Source organism: Rhodamnia argentea, chromosome 7 (assembly GCF_020921035.1).
Source record: "Rhodamnia argentea isolate NSW1041297 chromosome 7, ASM2092103v1, whole genome shotgun sequence".
NCBI classification, from domain to species: Eukaryota; Viridiplantae; Streptophyta; class Magnoliopsida; order Myrtales; family Myrtaceae; genus Rhodamnia; species Rhodamnia argentea.
In genome coordinates, this window is record NC_063156.1 from 26,588,422 (window position 1) to 26,616,306 (window position 27,885).

At 40.1% G+C, this 27,885-nt stretch overlaps 4 protein-coding genes and 1 non-coding gene across 11 annotated transcripts; 1 reads left to right on the plus strand and 4 right to left on the minus strand.

Moving 5' to 3' along the window:
* Positions 1-928: 928 nt before the first annotated feature.
* LOC115742465 (sister-chromatid cohesion protein 3) lies at positions 929-12,021 on the plus strand. The gene is made up of 22 exons (XM_030676756.2): positions 929-1,129; positions 1,261-1,465; positions 1,837-1,949; positions 2,200-2,292; positions 2,460-2,623; positions 2,703-2,939; positions 3,021-3,165; positions 3,269-3,447; positions 3,600-3,742; positions 3,830-3,954; positions 4,844-5,017; positions 5,388-5,549; positions 5,623-5,823; positions 5,909-6,046; positions 6,378-6,581; positions 6,681-6,825; positions 9,604-9,710; positions 9,888-10,025; positions 10,148-10,413; positions 10,488-10,612; positions 11,165-11,473; positions 11,696-12,021. Exons 1-21 carry the CDS (start codon positions 1,097-1,099, stop codon positions 11,470-11,472), a joined length of 3,405 nt encoding a protein of 1,134 aa, XP_030532616.2. The 5' UTR covers positions 929-1,096; the 3' UTR covers position 11,473; positions 11,696-12,021.
* A 914-nt stretch (positions 12,022-12,935) lies between these two features.
* Positions 12,936-14,795, minus strand: LOC115728290 (protein SLOW WALKER 1). Its single transcript, XM_030658636.2, has one exon. It carries the CDS (start codon positions 14,674-14,676, stop codon positions 13,093-13,095), a length of 1,584 nt encoding a protein of 527 aa, XP_030514496.2. The 5' UTR covers positions 14,677-14,795; the 3' UTR covers positions 12,936-13,092.
* Positions 14,796-17,291: 2,496 nt separating this feature from the next.
* Positions 17,292-19,496, minus strand: LOC115742553 (pentatricopeptide repeat-containing protein At2g22410, mitochondrial-like). Its single transcript, XM_030676938.2, is given in 2 exon segments — positions 17,292-18,140; positions 18,142-19,496. Coding segments are annotated over 2 exon segments (2,025 nt in total). The 5' UTR covers positions 19,399-19,496; the 3' UTR covers positions 17,292-17,372.
* Positions 19,497-21,031: 1,535 nt separating this feature from the next.
* LOC115742554 (protein tas-like) lies at positions 21,032-26,441 on the minus strand. Of its 7 annotated transcripts, none has more exons than XM_048282999.1 (12): positions 26,197-26,441; positions 26,019-26,118; positions 25,797-25,905; positions 25,198-25,313; positions 24,382-24,442; positions 24,129-24,251; positions 23,942-24,043; positions 23,788-23,852; positions 23,589-23,635; positions 23,367-23,431; positions 22,841-22,895; positions 21,032-21,532 (listed from the first exon to the last, which is right to left on the minus strand). In XM_048282999.1, the coding sequence occupies exons 1-12, from the start codon at positions 26,252-26,254 to the stop codon at positions 21,372-21,374; spliced, it is 1,062 nt and encodes a 353-aa protein (XP_048138956.1). In that variant the 5' UTR covers positions 26,255-26,441; the 3' UTR covers positions 21,032-21,371. The 7 variants fall into 7 exon arrangements, with proteins under 7 accessions (XP_048138956.1, XP_048138954.1, XP_030532799.2 ...); XM_048282997.1 differs by having other exon boundaries at positions 23,532-23,635; positions 26,197-26,437; XM_030676939.2 differs by having other exon boundaries at positions 23,532-23,635; positions 24,129-24,237; positions 24,386-24,442; positions 26,197-26,436.
* TRNAA-UGC lies at positions 26,428-26,500 on the minus strand. Its single transcript has one exon. It is a non-coding gene; the product is annotated as a tRNA-Ala (tRNA).
* Positions 26,501-27,885: the final 1,385 nt, after the last annotated feature.

A 27,885-nucleotide genomic window follows, 5' to 3' on the forward strand; every position in this document is an offset into this window, starting at 1 on the left:
ATGAAAATGTTTGCGGCGGCAGTCTTTTCCCAGTGGATCAAACTGAGGTTTGCCTGAACCCGGCAAACGGGCGCTGGTTTGCCCAAAACTTGGTAACAGGGGAGCAAGGGAATTGGACAAGATTTGATAATCTTTGCAGAGTTGTGCTTGCTTTGTTCAGTCAATTAGTTGCTACCATGCTCTGCTGTAGTAACTTAAAAACGCAGTGTCGTTGAATTTTAGAGAAATGGAAGAATTAAAGCGAGACAATCATTCCAAATGGATCAGTCATTGAAGTACGAAGAAGCATCAACTAGTTATTGATGCCAGTGCTACCAAAGCAAGTTTCCATGCTCCTGTCCGTTCAGCTCCAGGACAGGAAATTGAGTCGTAAAATTTTTAAAAATTGCAATTAAGTCGTAGAAATTGATTTAAATTTGATATATTCTGGAAATTGATTTAAAATTATGGTTAATCCGTCTTAGAAACTGCCCGTTTCAAAGCCTTTGAAGTTCTGGTGCTGAATTAAAACGCGAATTTCTATTTTGACCTTTCCGGAGCGAACATTTTTCACGAATTTCGTAGACGGATGCCCTTATCTTCATAGGTATTATTACTTATCCATCTATGTCAGTTCAAAGAATATTTTTCATGAATTTTATGGACGGATGCCCTTATCTTCATAGGTATTATTTACTTATTCACCGATGTCGGTTTCTAGAAAAGGGACGTAATTTCAATGACTTCGAAAATTGCAAGTTTCGTTTCAATGATAACTAGCGAGTCGGTCCGCCTGACCCTGGACGTCGAGTCAACCTGGCGGTTGGTCAGATCTAATTTACTAGTTCATGGTAAACCTGATTATCTTGCATTATTGCCGTCATACATCGCCGTTAAAAATCATTAGCGAATAAATGAAAGCCGTAGGGCCGCCGACGACGTGAAAACCAACATTTGGCGTTGGCGGGATACTTTCAGAGCAACACATCTTTCTCTCTCTCTCTCTCTCTCTCTCTCTGTGGTCTAGCTAGGGCACTGTAATTTCAACTTCTGCAATCCGATCTCCTCCTCCCTCCTCTGCACCACATCTCATCAAAGCTTCTGCACGACCAAATCCATGGAGGAAGCTGAAACTTCCACTCGCCGCTCCGTGAGACTCCTCCCTCTTTCTCTTTCCTCTTTTTGTTTTTTTTTTTTCCCTCTCTGCGTGCGCGTTTCCGGGTTTGGTGTGCTGGTTCTTGTGCGCTGACGCGGTGGTATTGGCGCGTCTGAATTTGGCAGAAGCGGACGAGGGCTCAGACGCAGGCCCCCGCTGGCAATAGAGCCGGGCCAGGCACGGAGAATCGTGAGAAAGCCGTCGACGAGGCCGGTCGCAGTCCTGAAGGGGAGGAATCTCCTGATGACTTTCAAGAGCTCCGTCCTCAACCCAAGCGGAACCGGACCGCAGAAGCCGCTGACCCGAAAGCTGACCACAGGAGCTTCATTGGTGATTTTACTGTACAACTCTTCGTGCTTTCTCATGTTCGACGGTTTATTGGTGCACCTAGCTGTCCTTCTCCGTGTAATTAGAGCGTAATAGAGTGGTTTGAGCACAGTTTGTTTTGATCTGTCTGCTACATATCTACTGCAGTATGGAGTACCAATACATTACGTTTTTTTTTTTTTTGGGCGTCAATTAGCTTGTTGTGTGTATGGTGAATATATATGGTTGAATTTGGTTCAGATGGTTTGTCGCAACAAGGTGCTTTCTTGCTTATTTTGCTTCGATCAAGTGAATGCTTCTAAGAATGAATTCGTCTGTTGGAATGGGTTACGCGCTTGAACAGTTGACTTCATGCAATTGTAAAATCTTTGCAGAGGTTATCAAAGGCAATGGCAGACATATACCTCAAGTGGTTAAGCTTTGGGTTGAGAGATACGAAAAGAATCCTAAGCCTGCGATGGTTGAAATTCTAACCATGTTATTTGAGGTAATTTTAGTCCATATTTCTATGTAAATCTATCGCTTTGAAATGTGCAAAGGACTGAAGAAAAGAGAATAATTTGAATGACCTGAGCCAGTTGAAGGACATTTCTTTCTGCTGACATCTCAAATCATTTTATACCAATAAGTCTTCTTATCAGTTCCTAGAACTTTATCCTGCAGAAAAGGTAGACAACTAGGTTTTACCTAATAGTCTTGTATCAGCTGTGATTCTCATTGAACCGGCAATTCTTCAGGCTTGTGGTGCTAGATACTATCTTAAGGAAGAGTTTCTTGATGAGACTGATGTTGATGACGTTGTGGTTGCTCTCGTCTCTCTAGCTAAGCAGGTATGGCGTTTATGTTTCTTTCGTGCATCTTAACATCCTCTGTTTATTTTCTTCCACCCCTTTGCGCTAAACTATGCTCTGCTTGTCTTGTTGCTTAAGCACTTTTCCTGTTACAATCTATGTTAGAGAGTGGTGCTCTTAGCGATTTCTATGCTTTTATTTTTAAGGGGGAAGTTGAAGATTACCAGAATTCAAAAAGAAAGGAGTTCAAGAACTTCCAAGATAATTTGCTCACCTTTTGGAACAATCTGGTTGTCGAGTGTCAAAATGGCCCTCTGTTTGATCAAGTCTTGTTTGACAAGTGCATGGACTATATCATTGCCTTGTCATGGTAAGTGGTCTATCCTTGTGGAAGTTTATATTGTAAAAATTTCTAGGCATTTATATTAGTTGGCGTTCATGCTGAGCAGCACTCCTCCACGAGTTTACCGTCAAGTTGCCTCCTTGATGGGCCTCCAACTTGTGACATCCTTTATTACTGTTGCCAAAGCACTTGGTGCACAAAGAGAAACTACTCAGAGGCAGTCAAATGCTGAAAAGAAGAAACGATCTGAGGGTCCTCGTTTAGAGTCACTGAATAAAAGATTGTCGGCGACTCATGAACAGATAACAATGATAGAGGAGATGATGCGCAAAATTTTCACTGGGTGCGTTTCTTTAGCTAAAAAGAATTTCTTTTTGCAAAACTATCCTGAGTATCCTAACACGTATGCGTGTTGATCTTGAAGCTTATTTGTGCACCGCTATCGAGACATTGATCCCAATATTCGGATGTCATGCATAGAGTCACTTGGTGTATGGATTTTGTCATATCCATCACTGTTCTTACAGGATTTGTATTTGAAGTATCTTGGATGGACTTTGAATGACAAGGTAAATGGAAATGTTACCCTGTTTGTGGATCAAAGTTGGCTCTGCTTTCTCTTTTGGTGTATTCTAGACTGAACACGGTAATTGTATCTTATTGTACCTGAAGAATGCCGGTGTCAGGAAAGCATCTGTAATTGCTTTGCAAAATCTGTATGAGGTGGATGATAACGTTCCAACTTTGGGCTTATTTACTGAAAGATTTTCCAACCGGATGATTGAGCTTGCTGACGACATTGACGTATCTGTGGCTGTATGTGGCATAGGACTTGTGAAACAGTTGTTAAGGTAATTCAGTTAGGCCTTTTCTCTGAAACATCATCTGCATCTGAGTGTTTTGTAGTGTATGTGTGGTTTAGGGTTTTAGTCACTCAGTGTGCACTTACATCTACTAATTGTTTACTCAAAGCCCTTTTACTTGGATGCATGATTCCTTGCAGGCATCAGTTGTTACCTGACGATGACTTGGGTCCATTGTATGATCTACTCATTGATGAACCACCAGAAATCAGACATGCAATCGGAGCATTAGTTTATGATCACCTTATTGCTCAAAAGTTTAATTCCCAATCAGGATCCAAAGGTCGTGCATCTTTCTGGGCTGCTTCTTAGCTTGTTCACATAAAGATTCCACAATAAGATGCTTGAATAATATTAAACATTTCTCCAGGCAGTGATGACACATCTGAGGTCCATCTTGGCAGAATGATACAAATACTGAGGGAGTTTTCAACTGATCCAATTCTAATTATCTATGTCATCGATGATGTCTGGGAGTACATGAAAGCCATGAAGGTGCAAGTCATTCAACTTCTGCTGTTGCATATCCAAATTAAAGGATTTATATTTACATGCTACATTTAGATGAATGACAGAGATAGAAACTTCCATCTAGCTCTGGTAGTATGTGAGATTGTGAGCCCTTGTTGGTGCTACAAGTAGTTGAAGGTATATGTCCTTTTCATCAAGACCAATGCGCCAGCACATGTGATGACCATCTCTATAAAATGATCCTCCATCTCCAGCAATAAGCTGGTCATCATTCACATTTTTGCTTTAAAGTTTATCACTAATGTCGTCAGAAATTACTGAAGGAAATTTGTGAGCAAAAAGCACATTACTGTCTTTTCTGCTTGAATGGTCTCATTAATTTTCTAATGAATATCCTTTTGCAGATGGACAAAGAATTAATTGCATATGTGCCTTATGTACATATTTCTGTCAAATAGTCAATTGTACGTCCTTTTTATGAAGATTACGGTAAACTGGATACTGTGGTAACTAAGTCATTGATGCAGCTTGTGTTAAGGAATTTTGGTGTATGGTATGTTGGTTGAGGGGTTTACCACAAATCTATATTCTTTAGCTGTGGAATTGGCTTTGGCTATCAAGAAATAGTAAGCAAAATTTTCACAGTTCTATTCATATTAATAGTTATTGAGGATTTGTCCCTGCGTCCCCTTAGGGATGCATGATTATTGGCTTCTTCCTTATTTTGTTGGGTTAGTATTGTCCATTGATTCGCTTTACCGGCCAAGTTCTAAATTGGAACTTAAGTAGTAACTTCTATCACTCCAATCTTTTCAAGAGAAGAGGTGTAGTATAGAAAACTAATATGTGTTTCTTAGAGCAATTAATCGAGTGGGAATTGTTTCTTTATTAAAATAGCTTCTTACCTTCGCAGGACTGGAAATGTATCATCTCCATGCTGCTGGATGAGAATCCAGTGATTGAGCTAACCGATGAGGATGGGACCAACCTAGTGCGGCTTCTTTCTGCTTCTGTTAAGAAAGCTGTGGGGGAGAGGATTGTTCCAGCTACTGACAGTCGGAAACAACATCACAATAAAGCACAGAAGGTGCATCCTCTCTGTACTGATTATGTTATTATGATGCTGCTCAAACTTCTTTGGATAATTGTTTATTTGTTGGTCCAGTGATATCCGCCGTTTTATAGGTCTGATAGTGTCTGAGGGAAAGCTGAGTATTAAGATCGGCAGTTGGCATATGGCATATTTTAATATTTTCCACTGAATTTTGATCAACTGATCAGATATCGTTTTGTTGTTTATATATATTTTTTAGAGATAACTAGCTTTTAAATCTGTCAATGCATGCTATGTAGAATATTTGTTTGAGCTTTGGTTGTCTTGTTCTTGCCTTAAGTCAAGGAGCTTCTCTTCATTGTATGATGCTTGCAGTAAATGAATGTTTTTGGTGTAATTATAGGAATCATTTGAAAACAACCGAAGGGACATAACAGTTGCTATGATGAAGAGCTATCCCCAGCTCCTGCGGAAGTTTATGGCTGACAAGGCAAAAATACCATCTCTTATTGAAATTATAGTTCACATGAAACTGGAGCTCTACTCTTTGAAGAGACAGGAGCAGGTGTGTTTCCAAATCTTATGCTGAGTATCCAATACTAAAAAACATGGGCATTTATCTCTTTGCTACTTTTCAGAGCTTCAAATCCATTCTTAAACTTGTTAAAGAGGCGTTTTTCAAGCATGGTGAGAAGGATGCATTGAGGTCTTGTGTCAAGGCAATGAACTACTGCTCTACTGAAAGTCAAGGGGAGCTGCAAGATTTTGCACGTAATCAGTTAAAAGAACTAGAAGATGAACTTATTGCAAAGGTCAAATCTGCAATAAAAGAAGTAGAGGTACTTAGTGGACTCTTCGCCTTTGTCTCTGTCTGTCTCCTTTCTCCCTCCTGTGGTCAAACGGGTTATGTATTTGAGCCTGCAGGATGGTGACGACGAGTACTCTCTTTTGGTAAACTTGAAAAGGCTTTATGAGCTTCAGCTATCGAGGGCTGTAACTGTTGGAAGCCTATATGATGATTTTGTGAGGATCCTTACGAGTCTCAGAAGTAGTAATGGTGAGGTAAGGTGATATTGCATGGCATGTTGTGGTTTCTTTTCTCCTTTCTTGTGAAATTTTTCAAATTTGGTGTTACTTCAAGTACTATAGAAGTGAAAAGGTTAGTATCACTTTGCTATGCTGGTCCATGTGCATTGGATCATTGCAGCAACTTTCACAATTATGCAGCAACTTCCCCATCCTTAGTTGTGAAAGTTGCAGTTACTATAGGGTATACAAGGTTGTTTAATTGATGGGTGGGTTTTATCATGTCCATCCCACGATTCTCTTTCTGTTCTTTCCCAATCTGACTGCTCTATCATGTCTCCATTAACTTGTTGCTTATTTCTTTCAGGTTGTCAGTCTTTTGCTTCTGAACATGTATTTGCATGTGGCATGGTCTCTACATTCGATTGTGAGTAGTGAAACTGTGTCTAGGGGTTCGGTGACCTCTCTGTTACATATGCGTAATGTCTTGTTTGAGCAGCTGGAATACTTCTTGAACACTCCATCGGCAGATGGGGAAGTGGGCAAACTAGGAAATCAGCTGGCTTGCCGAGTAAGTTCTCCCTCTTTATGGGTTCTTTGATTTTGTTGGCATCCGGCTATTAAACAATGTGCTGAACTCATTATCTCTGACAAATTTTTTATCCTTTAGGTATGCACCATACTTGCAGAATCATGGTTTCTCTTCAGGATGACCAATTTTTCTTCAACGAACTTGGAGAATTTAGGATACTCTCCAGATTCTTCTCTTTGTCAGAAGTTTTGGAAACTTTGTGAACAGCAGCTTGACATTACAGGTAGTCCTTTTGTCAAGAATTATAAAGCTATAAAGCCTCTGGCTCATTTTGTCACTTTAATCACTAATTAGTATAATATCCATGTACCATATGTTATGATATTCCAGTATTCCTTCATTCTTGGGCTAAGTGATTGTATGTCAATCTTCTGATGATTTTGTTCTTCTGTTGCTGACTAGTAGATATTATGTGCATGGTGATATTGCTATGTTGCTTCAGTATAGTGTCAATATCATATGAATAATTTTTTAGGGGCAATTGTCTGCTTATGGCTGAGATCTGCCTTGTTTATTCTTAACTGAAATATGTCAGCTCAAGATGTAGTCATATTGCATGCCCAAAGTCGAAGAACTTGCCCGAATGATGTTTGAGTCAATTATGGTTTAGACAGTATCACTCAGTATTGCTGCATTTTTATAGTTTGATACAAGAAGAATGCTGCTAACCGCAGCATCAGTCGTGGCAGATGTTCTGGTGAACTAAGGCCTTGTTGGGGAGAGAGAAAAGGGAAGGGGGAAAGGAGAAAGAAAATTTGGATGGAAAGTGCCTTCTTAAGTTTTTGGGAAATCAAAGAAAAAGAAAATTGAATGGTTACAAAGCAAGAGGAAAAGTTTTTCTCTGGGGGCCACATACCACAATTTCTCCAATTTGGGGAGAAGAAAGGAGAGAATGAGTAGAACTCCTGTCCAGCTTTCATTACAGCATTTTCATCATTGCTCAAGGGATAAATTTCTCTCATGCAATCTATATTTGACATTCACTTTCTTTTCTTCTCTTTCCCTTTCATCAAAACGTTATATAAGGAAATATTTCTATTTGCCTTCACTCTTCATTCCATATTCGACTTATTTTCATTCCTTACTATTTTCCCAAGCAAAGTTTGAAGTAACCCTGCTGCTGTTTATTTTAGCACCCTTGGAGGCCACTCGCAGTGTTAACACTGATATGGGTGGCAGTAGAAAATTGTGTTTGGTTAGGTTTTACAGTTTTTATTTCTGCAATATCCCTTGTTCTATGCTTCAGTTACTTAGTTGGACCAAAAAGAAGATCAGTTTGCCATTATGCTAATGCATCGTCAGCCTCAGAGCTTCTCTTTTGGACTGATGATATCTGGTATGAAAGGTTACAGAAGAAGATGCTTGGCAGTTAGTTTTCTGGATTGGTAGGGAAGAACAATAAAATCCAAAAACATTATATACTTCGAAGATGTTATTAAACCGTACGCAATGAAGTTGAACAATCTAATCACTTTTCAAATCCTATTTTCATTTAGGTTGAGTTCAGTAGGTTCATTGACATTTGACCAGAGTTCTAGTGGCCATTTGCTATCTTGTTTAATTGACTGTTGGTAATAGAGATCGAGTCTTTCAAGGACCAACTATTACTGTGTTCTCATTTCATCAAAAAGATGTCAACCATTTTACATCACAAGACCGGCTTACGCAAACAATGATGAAGGTCAGGGAGGACTGGGCTTGCTTAAGAATCATTTTTGCCATAGAAAGTTATTCATGACCATGTGTAGTAAGGTGGTTCTTGGATATAATTATAGTTGAGGATCTTGGTCCAAAAGTTTCAAAGAATGCTTCAGTGGATATGACATCGAGACGGGCCACTTTCTAAGTAGGTATCATGTTTCCTTCCTCTCCGGGAAAACGAATATATGCAGAAAATGAAAATTTGCAAGGTTCTGATTGCAATTTCCCACAAATGAAGTAACTGTTAGTGAGTTTGTTTCGAAGAAACTTTTTACATTTACTTTTGATCTTCCAGCTCTCACAGTTAATTTTTATATAATAGAAAACACTTTAAACCTTTCAAATAGATAATATTTATCTGTAGAACTAAGCACAATACTATTATAATTTTTAAACTTGAAATATCTTGTTTCCTTTTTTTCAATTTTTTTAAGGAAAAGTAAAAAAGTAGGAAAAGTATATTTTTTAAGTGTTTGACAAATAGCCTATCAATTTCTATAGCTCCTTTTTCCTTTTTAGTACATGTGCGGCTTACATCTGAGTGGCTTAATCCTTGAAGGAGGTGGGGCCCGTCTCAGGTCCGTGATACAAGTCATCTGAAGACTTCACTGATTAAGTTAGATAGCAATTGGCACTGGCAGCTACAAAATTATGTATTGCACAAAGATGAGCCCAGTGGGAAATTTTTCAGTTGTCTGTAAGGCATAAAGAAATTATGTATTTAGTTGGATCATTTACATGAGATATAGCATAAAATATTGTATGGATTATATTGGCGTGATTGCTTTTACCTTAAAGAATTCATGCTGTAGTTCCCGTTTATCACGCAAGTCTCTGTTATGCTGTATCCCAAGTTGCAATGAATGCAGCATAACTGCTTTCTATGACTTTGCTTGTGTACATTCTGATACTGGAAGCAGTTTGTGAGTAACTGATTCACAAGCAGTTCTGGTTTATGGCCTTAGCCTCTAGTATGCAGCATTTAGCATGGTGACAAATGCAAGATGACTACTTTTTATGACTCAGTCATATTGGATATGCTGCTTGTGGATGCCATAGTCATGTCTTTCGTGGCTTTTTTCTTTGTTTGATGATATTGTTTTGTATGTTTGGATGTCTTCCCCTGTAGATAGAAGTTTCTCTCTGGTTCCATGTTCTTTATAATCTTCCCTGAACTACTCGGCAATTATCATCACCTGGCTACTTCTGAAGAGAATGAAATGAGCTGTTTGTCAAGGTTCAAATCTTATAGTGTAAATTTTCAATTCATGTGCGTATATTCTTCTGATGCGCCACACAGATGAGACAGAAGATGAAGATGTGGATAAGGAATATGTGGAGGAGACAAATAGAGATGCAGTCGTAATTGCTGCAGCAAAATTGGTAGCAAGTGATACAGTGTCCAAGGTGGGCGTGAATCTTGTGTTTATGAGAAACTCGCTCTCTTTTACCTGGAGTGGAAAGTAAAAGGCTAATTTTTTCTTGTGATGCGCTGTACTGCCTTCAAGTCTTGGTCATCTTTCTTACTTCATGTACTTTTCTTTTATGCTGTTGTGATGTACATGTTGTTACTGGTTCAAGCAGGACGATCTTGGTTCAGATATAATTTCTCATTATGTCATGCACGGGACGGGTATAGCTGAAATTATCAAACACCTGATAACTGTTTTGAGGAAAAAAGACGATGATCTCTCTACAACATTCCTTGAGGCACTGAAAAAGGTCAGGTCCTATCCATTTGCAGAAAGGAAATCTGGAACTTGCTTTACAGGGATGCGTCTTCATGATTAATCTTGACAAGCATCAATAGACACTAATGTAATGTTCTAGTCTGAAATGTCCAGGCTTTTCAGCGGCATATGCTGGAACTTTCCAGAGGTAGTGATGAATCAGCTACGGGGAAGTCTTCGCAAGAATGTAGGGATCTTGCTGTTCGGCTTTCTAGTATGTTTGTTGGTGCAGCAAGGAACAAGCACAGACAGGAAATATTAAAGATTGTCAAGGATGGTATCGAATATGCATTTCTGGATGCTCCCAAGCACCTGTCTTTCTTGGAGTATTCTGTGCTCCACTTCGTATCTAAACTTCCTGCACCTGATATCATGGATGTGTAAGACTTCCTTTCCTAGCATAATTCTCATGAGAATATTTTGATGCTGATAATACCTCATCTTTTGGATGTAGTATTAAGGATGTACAGAATAGGACCGAGGGTGTGAACACAGAAGAAAATCCCAGTGGATGGCGGCCATATCACATTTTCCTTGAGATCCTACATGAGAAGTATGCAAAGAATGAAGGCCTTCCAGGTACATGGGTACATGTCATATGCAGTTCTATATGTGAAATTTCAGGTAGTTTGTGGTACCTTCAGGCATTACACGGAAGAGAGAGAATTTGCTGGTTTAGGCATTAGACTGTGGCGTCTGCTGGCTCTCTTTTTATGGTATAAAGGGCCACAAATATTAATGGTTCAAGTTGTTTTTCACTGCGTATAAACTACTTTCACAATCTTTTGCTATAGCTACGTTAGGAATTGCCAGGGGCATCTCAGTGCTTCCTTGCTTTTCCGTATCCCTGTCATCATTTCTACCCCCATAAGCACATGTAATACATCATGCTACTTATGGTGCCTTAAACGTTGCTTAGGAGTTCTGTGCATGAGAGTTATGCTATTTCCTTGGATTATTTGTTGTTATGGCTTCAAAACGTCTGGTCAGTTGCTCTGCGCTCTTGAAGCATCTTGGATCATACAATGGCTGCATAGCTTGGTTGCATGCAAATAATATTTGGGCCTAGGTTTGAAACAATCGCAAAATCCTTTTCTCCAGTCTAATTCCTCACCTACTGGGTAATTGCAGAAGAAAAGGAAGGGGTTTCTGTGAGGCGCCGAGGTCGTCCTCGTAAGCAGCGTAATGTCCAGGGTAAGAGGCTGTTTGATGGGCACAGTTCAGGTGAGGAAGAGGATTCAATCGGTTCGTCTGATCATGAAGACGGTCAAGACGAAAAGCAGGATGAAGATGAAGATGACGAGGCTCCTCTGATACATGCAATAAGGTCATCCTCCAAGTTGAGGTCATTAAGGGTTTCAAGAGACGATAGTAAAAGCCAGAGTAGGCTGGGAGATTCCAGTAGGGTTCCAGATGACTCGACAGCATCTAGAGCATAAGGTACCGTGCGTGCTGTGTGTATAATTCTTACTCTTCAATAGGCTGCATTAGTTGTAAATGTATTGATGCACATTCAAGCCTAGGGATTGAGCACTAACGTGAGGAACACCAAGTCATGTGCTTATAAAAGTTGGAGATTCTCTACTCGGCGTGATAGGTAGATGGTTGGTTCATCAGTTATTTTCATGCAATGTGTAGGTAACTGGTTATTCGCATGTGCAGGAGCCTCCAACTAAATTAACAGTTGCCACAAGTGTGCATCCGATGGTCCAGATGGATGTACTCACTTTTGGAGTTGGATGCTGGCCTCTCCATCTTGTAGATCTTCTCTCATTTTGTTATTCAGAGCCAGTTTTCTTGTGGCGAAGTAATAGGCTAGAGGAGCGAGATCTTTCCTCTGGGTTTCATTCTCTTTTTTTGCCCTTGGGGATGCGCATGGCTGTTGTAGTTGCGTGGAAAGCAGAAAGTGAATGATGTAAGTAGTGGCTTGGGAAAAATCTTGTAAATCTCTCAGATAGTGGAAAAGTTCATGTGTTGTGATTGTGTTGATGTGCAAGCCCGTGACGTTTAGCCAAGTTTACAGCACGATGTTTCTACTGAAACCTCAGTCATCTTTAGCCAAATCACATCAATCTGCAATTTTTGATATGTCAACTCGTTTATCCTCCTCCAGGGTTCTCACGAAATCAAAGTAACTCTTAATTTTCTGAAATTTGCCTCTTCCGCCGTTCCAATTTCATCAGATGTCCCCAAAGAGACAATTTTCTGATTTTCGCCTGATAGTTGACGGAGGTTGGCCTTGCAAGAGCAATTGACTCTATACGAGACAAAATTTTCACTACCTTTACTGAGTTCTGGGAAATGCAAACGATGACCCAAGAACATGCATATGGTTATATCAAGAGTGGGACGAGGTAAACAACTCAACACGTGAACTCATCTGAAGCACTCCCATAATCGATCAACGTGACTGCACCCTTTGCATTTTTCTTATCGATTTTGCCACGTTCCGTATTCATGTCATCAGTGCAGAATCCACACCGTGTCGCGAGAACTTAGCTGGTTCGTTCATGTAATCATTTGAGAGAAGCATCACAACTCGAGCATCCTTGATACCCATCCAATCACCACTGGCATCAAAGGATTAGCACTTCTCCATGTAATGGCTCTATTTGCTCAGGATATGCACTCTGACTAACTAGACATTGGCCTTATTTTTCATCAGTAATGTGGTGAGTCATAGGAAAAGGTAACCTCATATATCAGCTTAAACAAGGTCATAGAATCTCTCTTCACACGTTTATGTATGAGTTACAGCAACTGTCTTAAGACTCTTAATTTTCATGTTTGAGGTACAAAACTCACGGAATTGCAATTATATTCTAAAGGGAAAGAATTTGTTTTGCTCAAACCTCCAATTAAAAAGAAAACCTGGCAGATGTACCTTCAACTTCAACCAATCTCCATGTAAAAACATAAGTTTTCCATAAATTTAGTGAAACTAATACACATTGCAGCAAAAATTCATCCCTCGAGGGGGAAAAAAGTAGAGAACCAAACACGATTGGGTGGCCTAATAAATTTTTTTTTACCTCATTACATGCAGTATAACCCTATTGCTATCTTCTGCCTGCAATCCTTAATAAAGGAGATACCATACCCTGAATCTCTTGCAACCCCTCTTGTATCCGAATCTCCTCATCGACGGAGCGCTTGAGGTTCCTAATATGACCCTTCAAGGCATCGCATGCTCTTATATCTTCGAGCCTCAAGTCAATAACCTTCTTTGCTAGCCCCATCAACAAGCTTGAATATCTAGGCATGGTCGAGTTCTTAAGCAAGAACATCAAAAGCAGACCCAATTCATCCCTATCCAAGTTCAGGACGCATTTTAGTAGTGCCCTCCGAGCCACCAATTCCTCCATCACAGCCACCACCTTTTCAGGATCATTCCCACCTAAAACCGAAATGAGAGCATTCTTATGCCGGAACTTCTTTAAGAGTTTATCATGCTCAGCCAACTTCACCTTCTTTGGCCTCATAACCAAATAATCTCCCTGGGATGGTTTCTCACTCTGGCCTCTGTGGAAGTACCTATGGAATGAGGGCTTCAAGACCCGCCTCTGTGGCTCCTCCACATTGCCCCACCCTAAGATAGCATTGGCACCACTCTCCACGTTCTCCTTCCCCTTTCTCTTTCCCACATACATAATACCATTCGAAGTCCCAATTGCTCTCACGTTGCAATCCGGCGAAAACCCGATTGACAACAGAGGTGCCGGGAACCTCATCGAATGCGTAACCTTCATTCTAGAATAATCAAACACCTTCATATAACCATCAAGACCAACGCTCAAGATCCTCAGCTGCATTGCCTCTTCCCCGCTCTGCGTCCCCATTCTACCTACACAAATGGAGGTCACGGTCTTGTTGTGACTCTCCATCGAATAAACCATCTTGCCTCCGGCTATTAAATCCCAAATCTTCACACTATTCCCTCCCGCGGTCGCCACCAAACTACCCGAAGGCAAGAAGATCACATCCTGGACGGGCTTCCCATGATTCACCTCCGTCACCGCCCTATTGCCATCGCCCACCCTCACATCCCAGAGCTTCACCACATGATCATAAGACCCAGTGACGAAACAATTCGCATCGGCAGGTGAACAATCCCCGCACCTAACGTAGTCCTTATGCCCTCTAAGCTCCGAAACCACGCTCTCGCCGGCCACATCCCAGTACTTAACGAGGCCATCATCACCCCCAGACACCAAATGGAGCTTATCAAGAACTGGGTACTGGACAAACCTGACGGGCCGCACGTGCGACTTGAGGCGGCGGAGCGGGGTCCTCGTCCGGACGTCGAAGACCTGGATCAGGCCGGAGAGGTCGGAGGCGGCAAGGAGGGAGCCGTCGGAGCGGAAGGAGACGGAGGAGACGACGTCGCTGAAGGAGGAGATGGTGTGGGTGCGGGAGAGGGTGTTGGGGGAGAAGAGGGAGAGGGAGGCGGAGTGGGCGGCGGCGAAGGGGTGGGGAGGGGAGGGAGAGAAGGCGAGGGAAGGGACGGAGAAGGCGAGGTTGTCGACGGGGTGGGTCTTGAAGGAGGACCAGTACTTGGACTCCGGCGTCTTGGAGGGGGTTCTTGGCTTGGGCTTGAGCTTCGGCTTCACTGGGAAGGTCTTGGAGACGAAGGGTTCCGCCATTGATGGGGAAGGTTCTTCTTTGATCTTCGGTGACTAATAATGGTTTCTTGCTGCTTTGGAGGTTTTATGGTTTGCAAGGCAGGCTGCTTTCTAGGGTTTTAGGTTGCCACTTGCTTGCCAGTACCCTCTCTCTCTCTCGAAAATTGAACATCCACATTTCTAAGGTGAAACAAAAAATTTAGATATTCTTTTTAGTCTTTTTTATTTCTTTGTTAGACTCACAAAAAAAAAAAGGACCAAAAAAACAAGAATCACAAAAAAATTAAAATATTCATTGAGAAAACAACGCAAATTCTCAAACTTTAGTATCATATGTAACGTCACCAAGTAAGTTTTTAACTGTTTAGTGCGGTATCCGAATTTCAATCAAATGTGCAATGTTATTCATGATTTTTTAATTTGTTCAATGTGATTTCATAAAATTTTAGTACATGTTTAATTTAGTCCCTAGTCTATATGAAAATGTTCAATATCTCGATTTCATTAATTCAAGTTAAAGAAATTTGCCGATTTGGCTTTCAATCCGCTACGTTCAATGATGGACGAAAAAAAAACCTCACACGTGGATTACTCATATAAGATATTCAACTTGAATTAAAATATGATAATTCTCTTAATTTTTTAAATTTGTTCAATTTTAAAAATAATTATCCATGTTTTTTGATTTGTTTAATTATTTAAATTGGGCTAAAGTTTAAAAACTATATTAAATAAATTAAAAGTTCAGAGATATCATTATATATTTAGTAAAAATTCAAAAACTGTTTATGTGATCGTCTTATGGGGAACGGGAGGGGCTAGGCCGAGCTTCAACATCGTTGCCCAACCTGGTCATAAAATTGATTGTGTCAAAAAAATTTGGCCATGCCGAGCTTGGTGGACACGTGGATTACTGAACCCATGATCAATTTGCAAACAAACTCAGTCCATGAAAATATATTCATTATTAGCAATAATATATGTCTAAACATTTTCATAAACGATAAAAATATTTTTCATTTTTCATTTATGCAAGCGATATAAGAGATTATTTTTAAAAAAATATTTTTCAAATCATTTATTTTTCAAAAAAACAAATGCAGCCTTAATTAAAAACCTTTTGGAGGTAGATCTCCAACCGAGAAACTTATAGAGTTTCGGATGATAATATTTTGAAATTATTTTTTTGGGTTAATATTACGAAAAACTCAAAACTGGCACATTTGTGATAAATTGACCTCAAACTATTTTTTTAATCACAAAACATTCCAAACTAGTACATATGTGACAAATTTAACCAAAACTATTTTTTTAACCACAAAAAACCCTAAATTTATATACTTGTGATAAATTTACCATAAACCAAGACACTTGTGTCAAATTTATCCTCAATTAGTTTTCGTTAAATTTTACTATCAAATTGCTGAATTAGATGACACCTTACAGTTAACAATTGTACCTATTTGGGGATTTTTTATCCTTTGCTTGTTACTGATTTATTAATTTGAGATTTTTCGGGGTATTAAATCAATTTAAAGAAAACTAACGAATGGTAAAATTATCACAAGAATACCATTTTGGAGTAAATTTGCCATAGGTATGCCATTTTAGGATTTTTGTTAGTAAAAAAAATAGTTTTGGTTAAATTTATCACAGACATTCCAGTTTGGGATTTTACGTTGTCAAAAAAATAATTTGAGATAGATTGTCACAAGTGTACTAATTTGAGATTTTTCGTGATCAAAAAAATAGTTTGGAATAAATTTATCATAAGTGTAGCGATTTGAAATTTTTCATGGTATTAACCATAATTTTTTTTTTGTTACCTTTTGAAATGAGTTTAAATATAACAATCTTAGAATGAAAAGCCATGCTTAAAGTTTTTATTTCGGATTTCCCTCGCTAAACTTGACAGCTTTGTCTAAATAAATCAATAAAAAAAAGGTATAATAATAATCTTCCCGCGTATATAAATATTTGCAAAGTTTCACATTGATTTATTATCTTCCCACTTTCGCTACATTAGGCGAATTACAACTTTGAAATAGAAGAAAATTGTCCAAAAAATCCTAGCATTGATCGGACGGACTCAATTGACAAAAAATACAAAGATTTAGGATGCAATTGACAAAATTAAAAAGTTTGAGATTGAATTTACAAAAGTGCAATAAGTTTAGAAGTTTTTGGGCAATTTCCCCCTAAAAGTATAGAAAACCCGGTTGAAATGAAGTATACACTTGAACTTACTTTGCGGCTGTTTCTAATCCAGATCAATTTACTTGACCTTACCACTCCTCTCTGTAAACAAATTTTCGGGAATATTAACATCGCACTTAACATTACTCTTTCCCCTTCACTTATTCAACCTTGGGGCATGGCAAATGGAGGCTGTGACCACCGACCGTTAGCTAGCTCAAAAACTGATTTCCGTGGAAACTCAATCCTTACTTATGTTAGAGTTCAGATTTTCTCCACGCAACCCAATGAGTCGACAGATTTGACACGACAGTAGTCATAGAAATGATCAATTTAAGTTGATTCAGTTCGATTTCACTTGACCTATAATTGGAATGCAAATCTGCGAGGCTTTTTGGTAGGGTTGCTCTTCTTGCTCTCCGGTAGTCGGAATGCGAATCTTGCTCGTCAATCTTATCCATTTTTATTCTGGACCGTTGCTCTCGCTGTACAACAAGCAATTGAATGTACATGAAGTTGCATCAACCTAAGGTAGCACATGATACTGAATCTTCCCAACTAGATAGCAAGCTTAGATGATTTAGTATCGAACAGATTTCTTCAGACTGAAGATACGATCCATCAGCAGCTAGAAATTCATGAAATTTACCTTCCACCTCTATCAAGCTATGGCCAGGAGTCTTTTTCACACTTCTTTCCCTCATCATGCTTTTAACCATCCTCATATTGCTCCATTCTTTTCCCCTGGCAAAGATGTTAGCCATAAGACTGTATATACCGCTATCTTCAGGATTCAATTCCAATAGCTTTTCTGCTACAGCCATACCCAAATTGACATTACCATATGTTCTACAAGCGCTAAGAAGCGCACCCCATGTGGCTTCATTGGGAACCATCGGCATTGTAGTTATCAATTCATATGCTTCTTTGAGTAGGCCGTTGCGACCATATAAATCAACCATGCAGGCATAATGCTCGATTTGGGGAGCTATCCCAAATTCTCTCTCCATGTCCTTGAAGTATTCTTGGCCCTCCCTTAATAAACCAGCATGACTACAAGCTGATAAGACACCCAAGAAAGTGACCTTATCTGGCCTAAATCCAGTGCTTTCCAGGTGATGGAAGAGCTCTAGGGCTTCCTCGGCGTGCCCATGAGCAGCGAATCCAGTGATCATGGAATTCCAAGATACCAAGTCTTTTTCAGTCATTTTGACAAATACCTCCGTAGCTGCATCAATGCACCCGCATTTTGCATACATGTCTATTAAAGCATTTCCCAGAATGACACTAAACCAGGATCTTCTTAGAAAGGATGTACTCACTGTGAATCCAGCAGCCCACTTCCAAGCGACCCAATTGACCACAAGCAGAGAGAACGCATACCAAAGTGTTCTCTACAGGAACTAAGCCTGCCTCTCTCATATTAGCAAAAACTTCCAATGCTTCCTTTGGTTGACCATTTTGGGAATAGCCTGCAATCATTGCAGACCAGGAGACCACATTTTTCTCAGGCATTTTGTCGAACAAAATCCTCGCATTCTCTAACTCACCAAATTTTGCATAACCGTTGACCATACTTGTCATTGAGAAGACATCCCTGGTCTCCATGTTGTCAAAGACCTCCCTAGCACTAACCAAGCAATCGCATTTTATATACATATCGATTAATGCATTACGCAAATTCAAGCTACAAGCCACGTTCTCCTTTCTTATCAGTTCATGGAGTTTCCTCCCCACATTCAAGTCCTTCTTCTGGGAGCATCCAGAAAGTGCCGCAATCATAGTAACCTCGTTAGGCTTAACATCACCTGACAACATCAAGTCAAACAGTTGCAGGGCGTCGTTGGGGCAACCATGCATGGCATAACCATCGATCATCGAGGTCCAGGTGAAAACGTCCCTAGCAGGACTTTCATCGAACACGCGGCGCGCAAGGTCCAAACACCGAAATATTGTGTAAAAATGAATCAACCCATTTCGAACCAGCAAGTCGCAATCAAAACCCATCTTCCAAATCCTGCAATGAACGAACTTCCCAGCAAAAACTCCCTCAAATCTCTCACACGCCTTCAGGGCAAACACGAAGCTGCGGCCATCGACTTCCACGCGTCCGCTTATCATCCGGCAAAAGAATATCAACCCTGAACTCGGCGTTTTCGCTTTGGAGTACCCTCGGATCATCGTATTCCACATGTAACTATTGGGATTCTCGATCTGGGCGAAGAGGCTGCGCGCGTAGTTTACATCTCCAGAGTCTGATAAAGCGCAAAAGGCCAAGACCCTGCTCGCAGGGAACGTGTGGGCCATAAGACCAGTCCTGGTCATGTGAGCTTGGAGTTGCTTGAGTTGGCGCATGGAGGTGCAAGATTCCAGGAGCAACAGGACTGGGTTTGTGATTATCACGCTGATCGTGGAGTTCCATTTCGTTCGCTGGGCACAACTCGAAGAGAAAGGTCGAGACTGAGGAGCGGCAGAGAGCTCGAAAGGAGGGAACAAAGACCGGCAGGAAACAGAGAAACGCTTGCAGAGAAAGACGCAACGCCTCATATGAAAGCGAAGTCCTCGGTTGACATCTGCAGAGTTTCAAATGCCCTTTGCAGTCGCAGCGTTCCTACCTTCTGCGAAATTTGCGGAGCTAAGAATTCAGCTTTTCTTTCGACTTTAAACGCTTGAAAATTTTAACTTTTAATTGTTAGATAGATTTGGCTTAATAAAATATTAATCATAAAATATGAGAGTTTTTATCGATTTTGAGCTCCTGCAGAATAATAGTTGATTTCATATTTTAATTTTAGTACGATAATCAGAAATGTATGTATAAACGATTTCTTCTGAATGATTGGTGGAGATTATAGTCACATAAGTGGTACCTCCTCTCGACATTATAGGAACTCAAATCGGATGAGTTCCTATTCGATGTGTGTGGTCCTTACAATAATCTCAAATTAGTGGATCTATTCTTCGATAAAATTCATGTCTATCCATTTTTGCTTGTACCCTTTTATTCTCGTCTCGTGAGTGTCGCGCCACTGTTTATTTTTTACTCATCAAAAGGAGTTTGATAAAGGTTTTGAAGGAGGAGACCAAATCGGTACAAGAGCTGCTAGCGCTTTTGGAATTTTGGCAAGGGATGAAATTGCTAATCAATGGCAGCCACATATCATTCGTATCGTGTGATAAAATATATTAGCACCTTTGAATAATTTGAATTTGCTCGCATCCTAAAAAGAGTAGATTGGAATTGTTATGAATTAAGACATATATTATATAACCAAGAAGTAAATGGGCTATTTCTATTACTTCTAACAAGTCGATATACATTCAACTGTACAACATACATACCGGTCAGAGATATATTATGGATCAATAAAATAAACTGTGACTAGTATAGACATAACAAACATTTTTCGACAAAAATTACATCAAACAAACATTTATTATTCCGGCATAAGGCCATGATGTTTAGGGGTGAGCGAAAGAAATGGCCCGAATGGGAACCACCTGCGACAAATTGAATTGGCCGGTTACGCGCAGTTTCCGCGGGAGGCAAGTCTAGTTCCCATTTCATAAAAGTGGAACCGGTTAATATCGGCTTGATTCCAATTTTCTAGTGTGGGCCCACCCATTCGGATCAAACATGACCAATTTTTTTTTTTCCTTTTTAGTTACGACGCACGGTTGCTCACTCTCACACATCTCGCAGAATTGCTCAACGCTCACCGTGAGTCACGCCCTCTCGCCTTGACACCACCCTCTTGCTAGACACCTCCCTCTCGTTTGAGTCGCATCCCTCTTGGTTGAAAGCCTCCCTCTTCGCTTGAGTCATGTCCCTCCCACTCAACGCCTCCCTCTCGCGATCTCATCTCGAGTCTTGACTCTTGCTCTATTTTTGGCCGATCGTGATTGCAGTTGCATCTCATCAAGGTAAACTGAATTGACTGGATGGGCTAAATTGACACAAAGACAAACAATCCGAGACTCAATTAACCAAAAAAAAAAAAAGTGTAAAACTAAACTGACAAAATTACAATAAATTTAAAATTTTTTTGGTAATTTTCTTAATATATGTTAGGCTCGTGATCATGTGCTTAGCCTATTCTACATGAGCCGAGGAAAGAGAGACCAACTCGCATTCCTAATGAGAGAGGATGAGATGGAAAATGAAGGTTTCCTCGTACCTATTAACTTGGGATTCTTACAAGTAAATTTCCGAGGGCACCTTGGCATAATAAAATTTCTCAATCTTCGTCTCCATCCACAGATGTTCGGCCCACTCTGGTTTCTATGTTATCCGCTGTTCAAACAAGGCGAAGGAATATAAAGCATTGCTCGTTCTAACATCTACTTGCTCCACCTCTTTCTCACTTCTTTGCCGCGATCCAAGCGACACCAAGTACCACAAGTAATGTCAAGGGGCGAAGCTGGATGGGCCGTGCATTCTCCAGCCCTCCAAGCCTAGCTGACTTTTCGAAATTCTGATAATGCACGGGACGAATATAACAAAACCAAGAAGACACTGATCAGGGACAAGGATTTGGATAATTCGCATGAATTTGATTGATTTCTGCAACTATTTCAGGACTGAGCTCCACGCTGCATGCATCAAGAACCTCCTGGAGCTGCCAACGCTTGGTTGCGCCAAATATAGCACTTGCAACCAAAGGATGTCTCAAAACAAAGGCTGCATTAAGCAACATGCGGTAAGAGGAAAAATGTGCCATACCAAAAGAGGAGCTTGAAAAATTGAGAGCATGCAGAGCAATAGCACTTCAAAAGACACCTGAAACATGGTCTATGCAGCTAGAAGGAACACATGCTGTATCTCTGCTTTGCTTCAACATGACGTCAGAGCAATAAAATACTATAAGTAGAAGCACAGTATTGTGAACTCCAGTAACTCACTCCTACTTGTGAAAAGCTAATTTAACTTCCTGTCCGTATCAGTAAGTTACTGATGTGGGGGCACATAATTTTCACCATTAATGTATCTAAAGCTGAAATTTTTGCCCAGTTGGTCTATAATTTCCTAGACTGTTTTTTTTTTTACTTTTTGATTAGTGAAAGGTAAGAAGAGACAACCAGCATTAACAACTCCCTCTGGGCATAAACATGAGGGCAGCATATATTCAGTTAGAGGCATAGTTATTCCGAACCACATGCGACCAAAGGGATGAGGTTGGTGACCTCATTACCACAACCAAGATGCTAGTTGCCAAAAAGTCTCTCTGCACAATTATCATGACATTTAATATAATAGTTAATATGTCTCGTATCATTATCTTTTAGTTGCCAATTATGGTTTTAGAAGAGTGTGTGGTGATTTTTTTTCAGTGATTCAGTTTATAATTTATTCATAACAAAAGAAAAGCAGAGAAGCAACTTCAGCTACGTGCTCAACATCGGCAAGAAAGCCAACTCATAGGCTCCAAAAAAAAAAAAAAAAGCCAACTCAGAAGCCCCAGTTACAAAAGAGCTTTGTGCCTTCAAAATAAATTTTCTCCCTAACATCATCACGGCTAAATATTATACCAGATGCAGCCCTCTTGATTCTTACAAGAACAGCATCAACATCATCAATAAAAGAAAGATTACACAGCTTACAACTCCTGGTGTTTCATATACAACACAAAAAAGCATTCCAAGAAAGCTTAATCAGCAGCTGGGTTAAAGGCAAATTATCTCAAACAAGCTACTCAATATACTAAGTCATTTTATTAAAACCTTTGAGCCATTTGATTTCCACAATACTTCTTTCACAGCCAAACAAAAGAATAATTGTATGATCTCTCACAATTTTTTGTTAGAAGGCAAGATAAACAGGTTGGAGCTTTTGTTGCATTGATATGGTTTTAGTATGATCTATATTACTAAAACTTGATAAGTTGCAAACGTTGGTCCCTAGGGATATCCAAATAGGAGAATTTACATATCTAGACCAAACAATAGAACACAAAGCGCATATGGAAGCATTCAGAGATCAGTTCAATACCAATTGCCAGTGCTACAGGACATAGCCCATACTTGTCTGCAATTTTAAGGTACCCCTGAAATAGAAACAGGGTTAAAAGAGTTGGTACAGGATTCCATAGGTTGGGAAGGGGCTCGGGGTTTCCAAGGGCGGAAGCACATACTCATGAAAAGCAGCTGCATCATTAAAAGCTTAAGAAAAGAATTAGAGAAATGTGGTGGGCCTTTTTTTTGGGGGTGGGGGGAGTGGGGACAGGTGGTTTGGGAGAGAGAGAGAGAGAGAGAGAGAAGTCCTCAAATGGTTACATCATCTCTTAACACGCATAGGGGGATGGACCCTAGAGTCTCAACCATTAAAACACAAAAACTTTAAAAACATTGCCAAGCAACATAAGTAATCGGTGAAGTTATATAAAAAACTGCAGCAAAATTTGTTTGTTCATCAGATATGAACTAAAGGTATTAAAAGTTCTGTTTCTTTTCCTTCTTTTCTCAAACTGTGTGCATGATTTATATTCAAAATTTATCTCCAGACAGAATATACCAACCATGACTGCTGCCGTCACGATACTATTGGACAAGTTGTACCTTGATTCTCCTTCTGAATACCTCCCTGGACAAGAAGGTAATGCCAATTTCAGTGAGATGAAGCCCATGTATCCCAAGGGAACACTTCTGAAATAAAGAGATAAATGTAAAATGCAGGGCTTCACCTTTGAAAAGATTCAACCGAGCATCTAGTGGTCCACCATCAGGTAAAAAGTATTTACCAGAAAGTATACCCATCGCTAGAGGGCTGTAGGCCAATAAGCTGATCCTGCAGAGATAAATTCAAAAAGGAAAAAAAAATCAAGGAAAGAATACCCAAGAAGATCCAAAACGAACATCTGCAAATAGGGAGAATATTACTAGCACTTAGATATGTAGCGTAGTGAAAAGTTTGTGATGGATTCAGTTGTAAACGAATACCTCTCGTGATGGCAACATTCTGCCATCCCCGAATCGAAAGTTCGACAGAGCAAACTGTAGCAATTCTAATAAAAAGGTTGTAAGGCAAGTTTAGTCTCAATAAGCAGCGGTGAAAAGAAGAGAGAGATTGCCTAGCAAGAATGAGGAATACTACCTGCACCGACACAACCTTAGGATAGGAAGGAACTCTCTTGGCAACATGGAGGAATTTCATGACACCATAAGGTGTTTCATTACTGAGTCCAACATATCTAATCTACAAACCATATTTGTAATCAGAGATGTCAGAAAATATTATGAGAACAGATCCACAGAGCCAAGTCTCAAATATGTTTGCAGACCTTACCAGAGGAAACGGCTCTGCCAAGTGCCTCAAGTTGTTCCTCTACGGTAATTGCACTGTACTGATGGGTTGGATCATACTCAAACTTTCCAAACATTGGCACATATCTGTTGAAAATGCACTCAAAAAGAAAAAGGAAAAAATCTCACAATGTTCGGCAAGTATATCAGACATCATCAGTCTTCCAAACGTAATTACACCTATAACTCCATTCCAACAAAATCAAGAAACAGAGGGTTGTATCAACATACAAACCGATCAGACCAATGTATTTGAAAAAGATCGATGTAGTCTGTCCTCAATCTCAATAAACTGCAAGATTGATGAATGAGCCGTCACAAGATATTATATACTAGCTAATGCAAGAATGAACATCACACTTAATGAACGAGCCGTCACAAGATATTATATGCCAAACAATGCAAGTATGAACATCATACTTAATGAATGAGTCGTCACAAGATATTATATGCTAGATAATGCAAGTATGAACAACATACTTAACAAACAATTCTTCAGAATAATGTGTCGATGCTCTTCATTTAACAAACTTTGAAAGCCCACAATTCTTTTAGTTATAGAAATGGATGACTAGTGTTTCACATTTAAACATGATACCCCATGATAGTGGTAGAACTCAAGTATTTCTGAAGAGTTTTCCTGAATATCATGTTGGAGAAAGAATCAGTTTTGGTTCATTAAATCAAACTAGTGCCCGAACAAGAAAAAGCTTTCTGGCCAACTAAAAACAATTGGCAAAATGACAAAAAACTAGATTTCTTAGTAAGGGCAAACGTGTGGGAAAATATGGTTTTATTTATTTCGAGATACAGGTGAGGTAAGGAACTCAGTTGCTTCTAGCCTAATACTGGTGTATTCACTGAGGTATCCAATGACAAACCCAGATTTGATAGCATTTGTCGCAGGATGAGTGCGTGAAACAGGATTTATGGAAGAATGAGGGAAGCCAAACGATTTGTTCCATGTAAATGGACCCACCGCTGAGTTGATTTATTTCGATGGAAGAAATATCAAGTCCTGTCTGATGGAACAACATGGAAACTTACCTATTGTCAATGGCTTCGGATATGTTCCAAGCATCCAAACACTTTGGCCCGTCCCTAATCCAAGTCATTTGCCCAGATGGTCCACTCACCTTCATGGAAAATTTTATCGAAGACTCCTGTTAATTTAAGATTGGCCAAATAAAACAAGAAAGACACTCTACTGAAGATATTCACCCCATGCAAAATGAAAGGAAGAAAATGGTTGCATTGATGCGGCTTAGGACCAGATAAGCACGACACCCATACCTCTTAGCCCCTTACTAACATGTACAATCCAGAGAAACATATGATTTCCTTCCCTGTACAAGGACAACGAAGGCAACTTCCTCTAAATGCACTCTAAGCTCATTTTATAACAGAAACCGGAACCCTGATGCAATGAATGTCAAGGAAATCAAATCAATCCTAGGCTTTATACATTCCCCTTTGGCCAGAGAACACACGGCTAAGCATGCTTTCTCTTAAGCAAATGCAATGCTACTACGTCAAGCATTTGCAAAACAAAGCTAATATGATCAGGCAGGGACCAGGATCAGCTTATGCTCATCAAACGAGAGACAACGTAAAAGGGAAAACAAAGAATCAGAACATCAGTAAACCTTTGTGGCCAATACAACTCGATCGCGAGGAATTTTCCGGTCTCTAACCCAACGGCCGAGATGCTCCTCGCTCCGGCCCTGAGTATCAGCACGCTGAGGCACTGGATACCTGCACGTGCCATCCGAAAATCCAAAAGAGAGGAAAAAAAAGCCCGACAGAGATTCAACTTTCAAGCCAAACAAACATTCAATTTTAAGTGTTACGAGTCCGTCGAGACATACATTTCGGCGGAGTCGAAGAAGTTGATCCCGGCGTCAAAGGCGTGGTCGAGAAGGCGGAACGATTCCGACATGGAATTCTGCTCGCCGAAAGTCATAGTTCCTGAGGACAAAGCAAACGATGTTAGCGACTGGAAGAGATGGATAAGAGAGCAGGGAATGACGCTTCGAGAGAGAAAACCTAAGCAGAGCCTGGAGACGGAGAGGTCAGGAGCGAGGTTGAAGAGAGGCACGGCCATTGACGCCCCCAGAGTACGCTCAATCTGCCTGGCGAGATTCTTCTGGTAAAGCGACAGAGCGAGAGAGAATGGAGGAGCAGCCAGACAAGATGAAGAAGATAATGGAGGGAAGAAGCAAGAGGAAACTCAAAAAAGCAAAAACGCCAGGAAAAGAAAACAAAAATTGAAGATGGTGGAGATGCAGGGGATCGAACCCTGTACCTCTCGCATGCAAAGCGAGCGCTCTACCATTTGAGCTACATCCCCCTTTTGTTTCTAAGCTCATAATTTATTTAATATAATTCATATTATCTCAGTACCTGGAAATTTTTATGAATTGTGACTAATCCGAGTTTGTGGAATTGCCCAACATGTATAAAGTTGGCTTAGTGACAATCAATCTTAATCGTTTGATGTAACTTTTGTACTTTCCCGCCAAAACCTGAATATTTACTTAAATTTCCAAAAAAATTATACGTGGAATTTACGTAGCTAAACATCCACATTTCAATGCTATGCAAAATCCCGAAAATTTCATATTTTAAAGAATGGTTAAAATCGCGCGAGTGGCAAAATTTAGATTAAGGAAACAGAAAATGAAAGTCAAATTAAAGAGTCGTGTGAATTAGTTTAAATGAGTTTCACGTTTGGACAAAGGGGATAGATTCCTCTTCAGAGGTGATTACAAAGAATCCGTATGTGGTGGGGACAATCTTTACACGAACCGATGCGGCTTTTAATTTGTTTGGACGAGATAAGAGATGGGCAAGAGAAGAGAGAGAGCTTCAAACACTTGGGTTTGGCATATAGTTTTATAGGTTTGGGAAACATTTGAGCGGGTGCAATATCATAACCTTGTAATCCTCCATCTTATAGTGGATTATTCGTCGGCTCACCTCACGGGACATGGGTTTCGACGTTCAAACTGAACCGCGTGAATCTCCCGTGTCCTTTTACCGTTCCTCGTAATTAGTTCTCCGGTAATTTCCTCCCGTCCGTCATTGACTTAATTTGCAGCTTCCCTCCGATCTAGTTCCGCTTCCGCAACCATGCGCTAAATTGCTCGACATAATCGTAGTAATCCATCCATGTTTCCGGTAGAAAAATGGAAAGGTAGAAAGGGCAATTTGACAAAGGCATTAGAAGACACAAGAGCGGAAGGTTTTAGAAATACGTACGTGGTGACTGGTGAGTGGCAAGTTGGGATTGTCTTTGCCTATGGACACAAGGAGAAGTGTTCTCCCATTGCAAGGTTGTAAGACAGATCTACATTCCCAAAGAATTGCCCATGATTGAGTGGACAGAAAACCAATTTGGGAAGACCCCGACGTGTCGGCGCCTTGTTTCGTTTCTACCATACACCAATGAAAAAAAATCACAAGTTAAATAGGAGGGGCCTAAAAAGGTTTAAACTCAAGATCTGCTATTTTGATACAATATTTTCTCTCTCCGACTCTGATAGCCGCTAGATGCGTTACAGCATTCAATTCGTATAGAGCTCTCGTCTCGCAGCTAACCACTCTTTCCCAATGCGTACATGATGAGTAGCAAGTTGGGATTGTCTTTGCTATGGACAGGCAAAAAGATTTGTTCTCCCACGACAAGGTTGTAGTATTTCAAGGAAGGCGATCTTCATTCCCGAAAAAGACTTT

What these genes read in the sequence shown, in the direction of transcription:
- LOC115742554 (XM_048282997.1), bottom strand. Translation starts at nt 26,254, where the DNA reads ATGGCCGTGCCTCTCTTCAACCTCGCTCCTGACCTCTCCGTCTCCAGG. An exon ending in GAGCCGTTTCCTCTGGTAAG is followed by an intron (nt 24,044 to 24,128) that starts GTCTGCAAACAT and finishes TATGGTTTGTAG; the next exon opens with ATTAGATATGTTGGACTCAG. An exon ending in TCGTGACGGCAGCAGTCATG is followed by an intron (nt 22,896 to 23,366) that starts GTTGGTATATTC and finishes TTTCTATTTCAG; the next exon opens with GGGTACCTTAAAATTGCAGA.
- LOC115742465 (XM_030676756.2), top strand. Translation starts at nt 1,097, where the DNA reads ATGGAGGAAGCTGAAACTTCCACTCGCCGCTCC. An exon ending in ATGCGCAAAATTTTCACTGG is followed by an intron (nt 2,940 to 3,020) that starts GTGCGTTTCTTT and finishes TTGATCTTGAAG; the next exon opens with CTTATTTGTGCACCGCTATC. An exon ending in CTTTGAAGAGACAGGAGCAG is followed by an intron (nt 5,550 to 5,622) that starts GTGTGTTTCCAA and finishes GCTACTTTTCAG; the next exon opens with AGCTTCAAATCCATTCTTAA.
- LOC115728290 (XM_030658636.2), bottom strand. Translation starts at nt 14,676, where the DNA reads ATGGCGGAACCCTTCGTCTCCAAGACCTTCCCAGTGAAGCCGAAGCTC.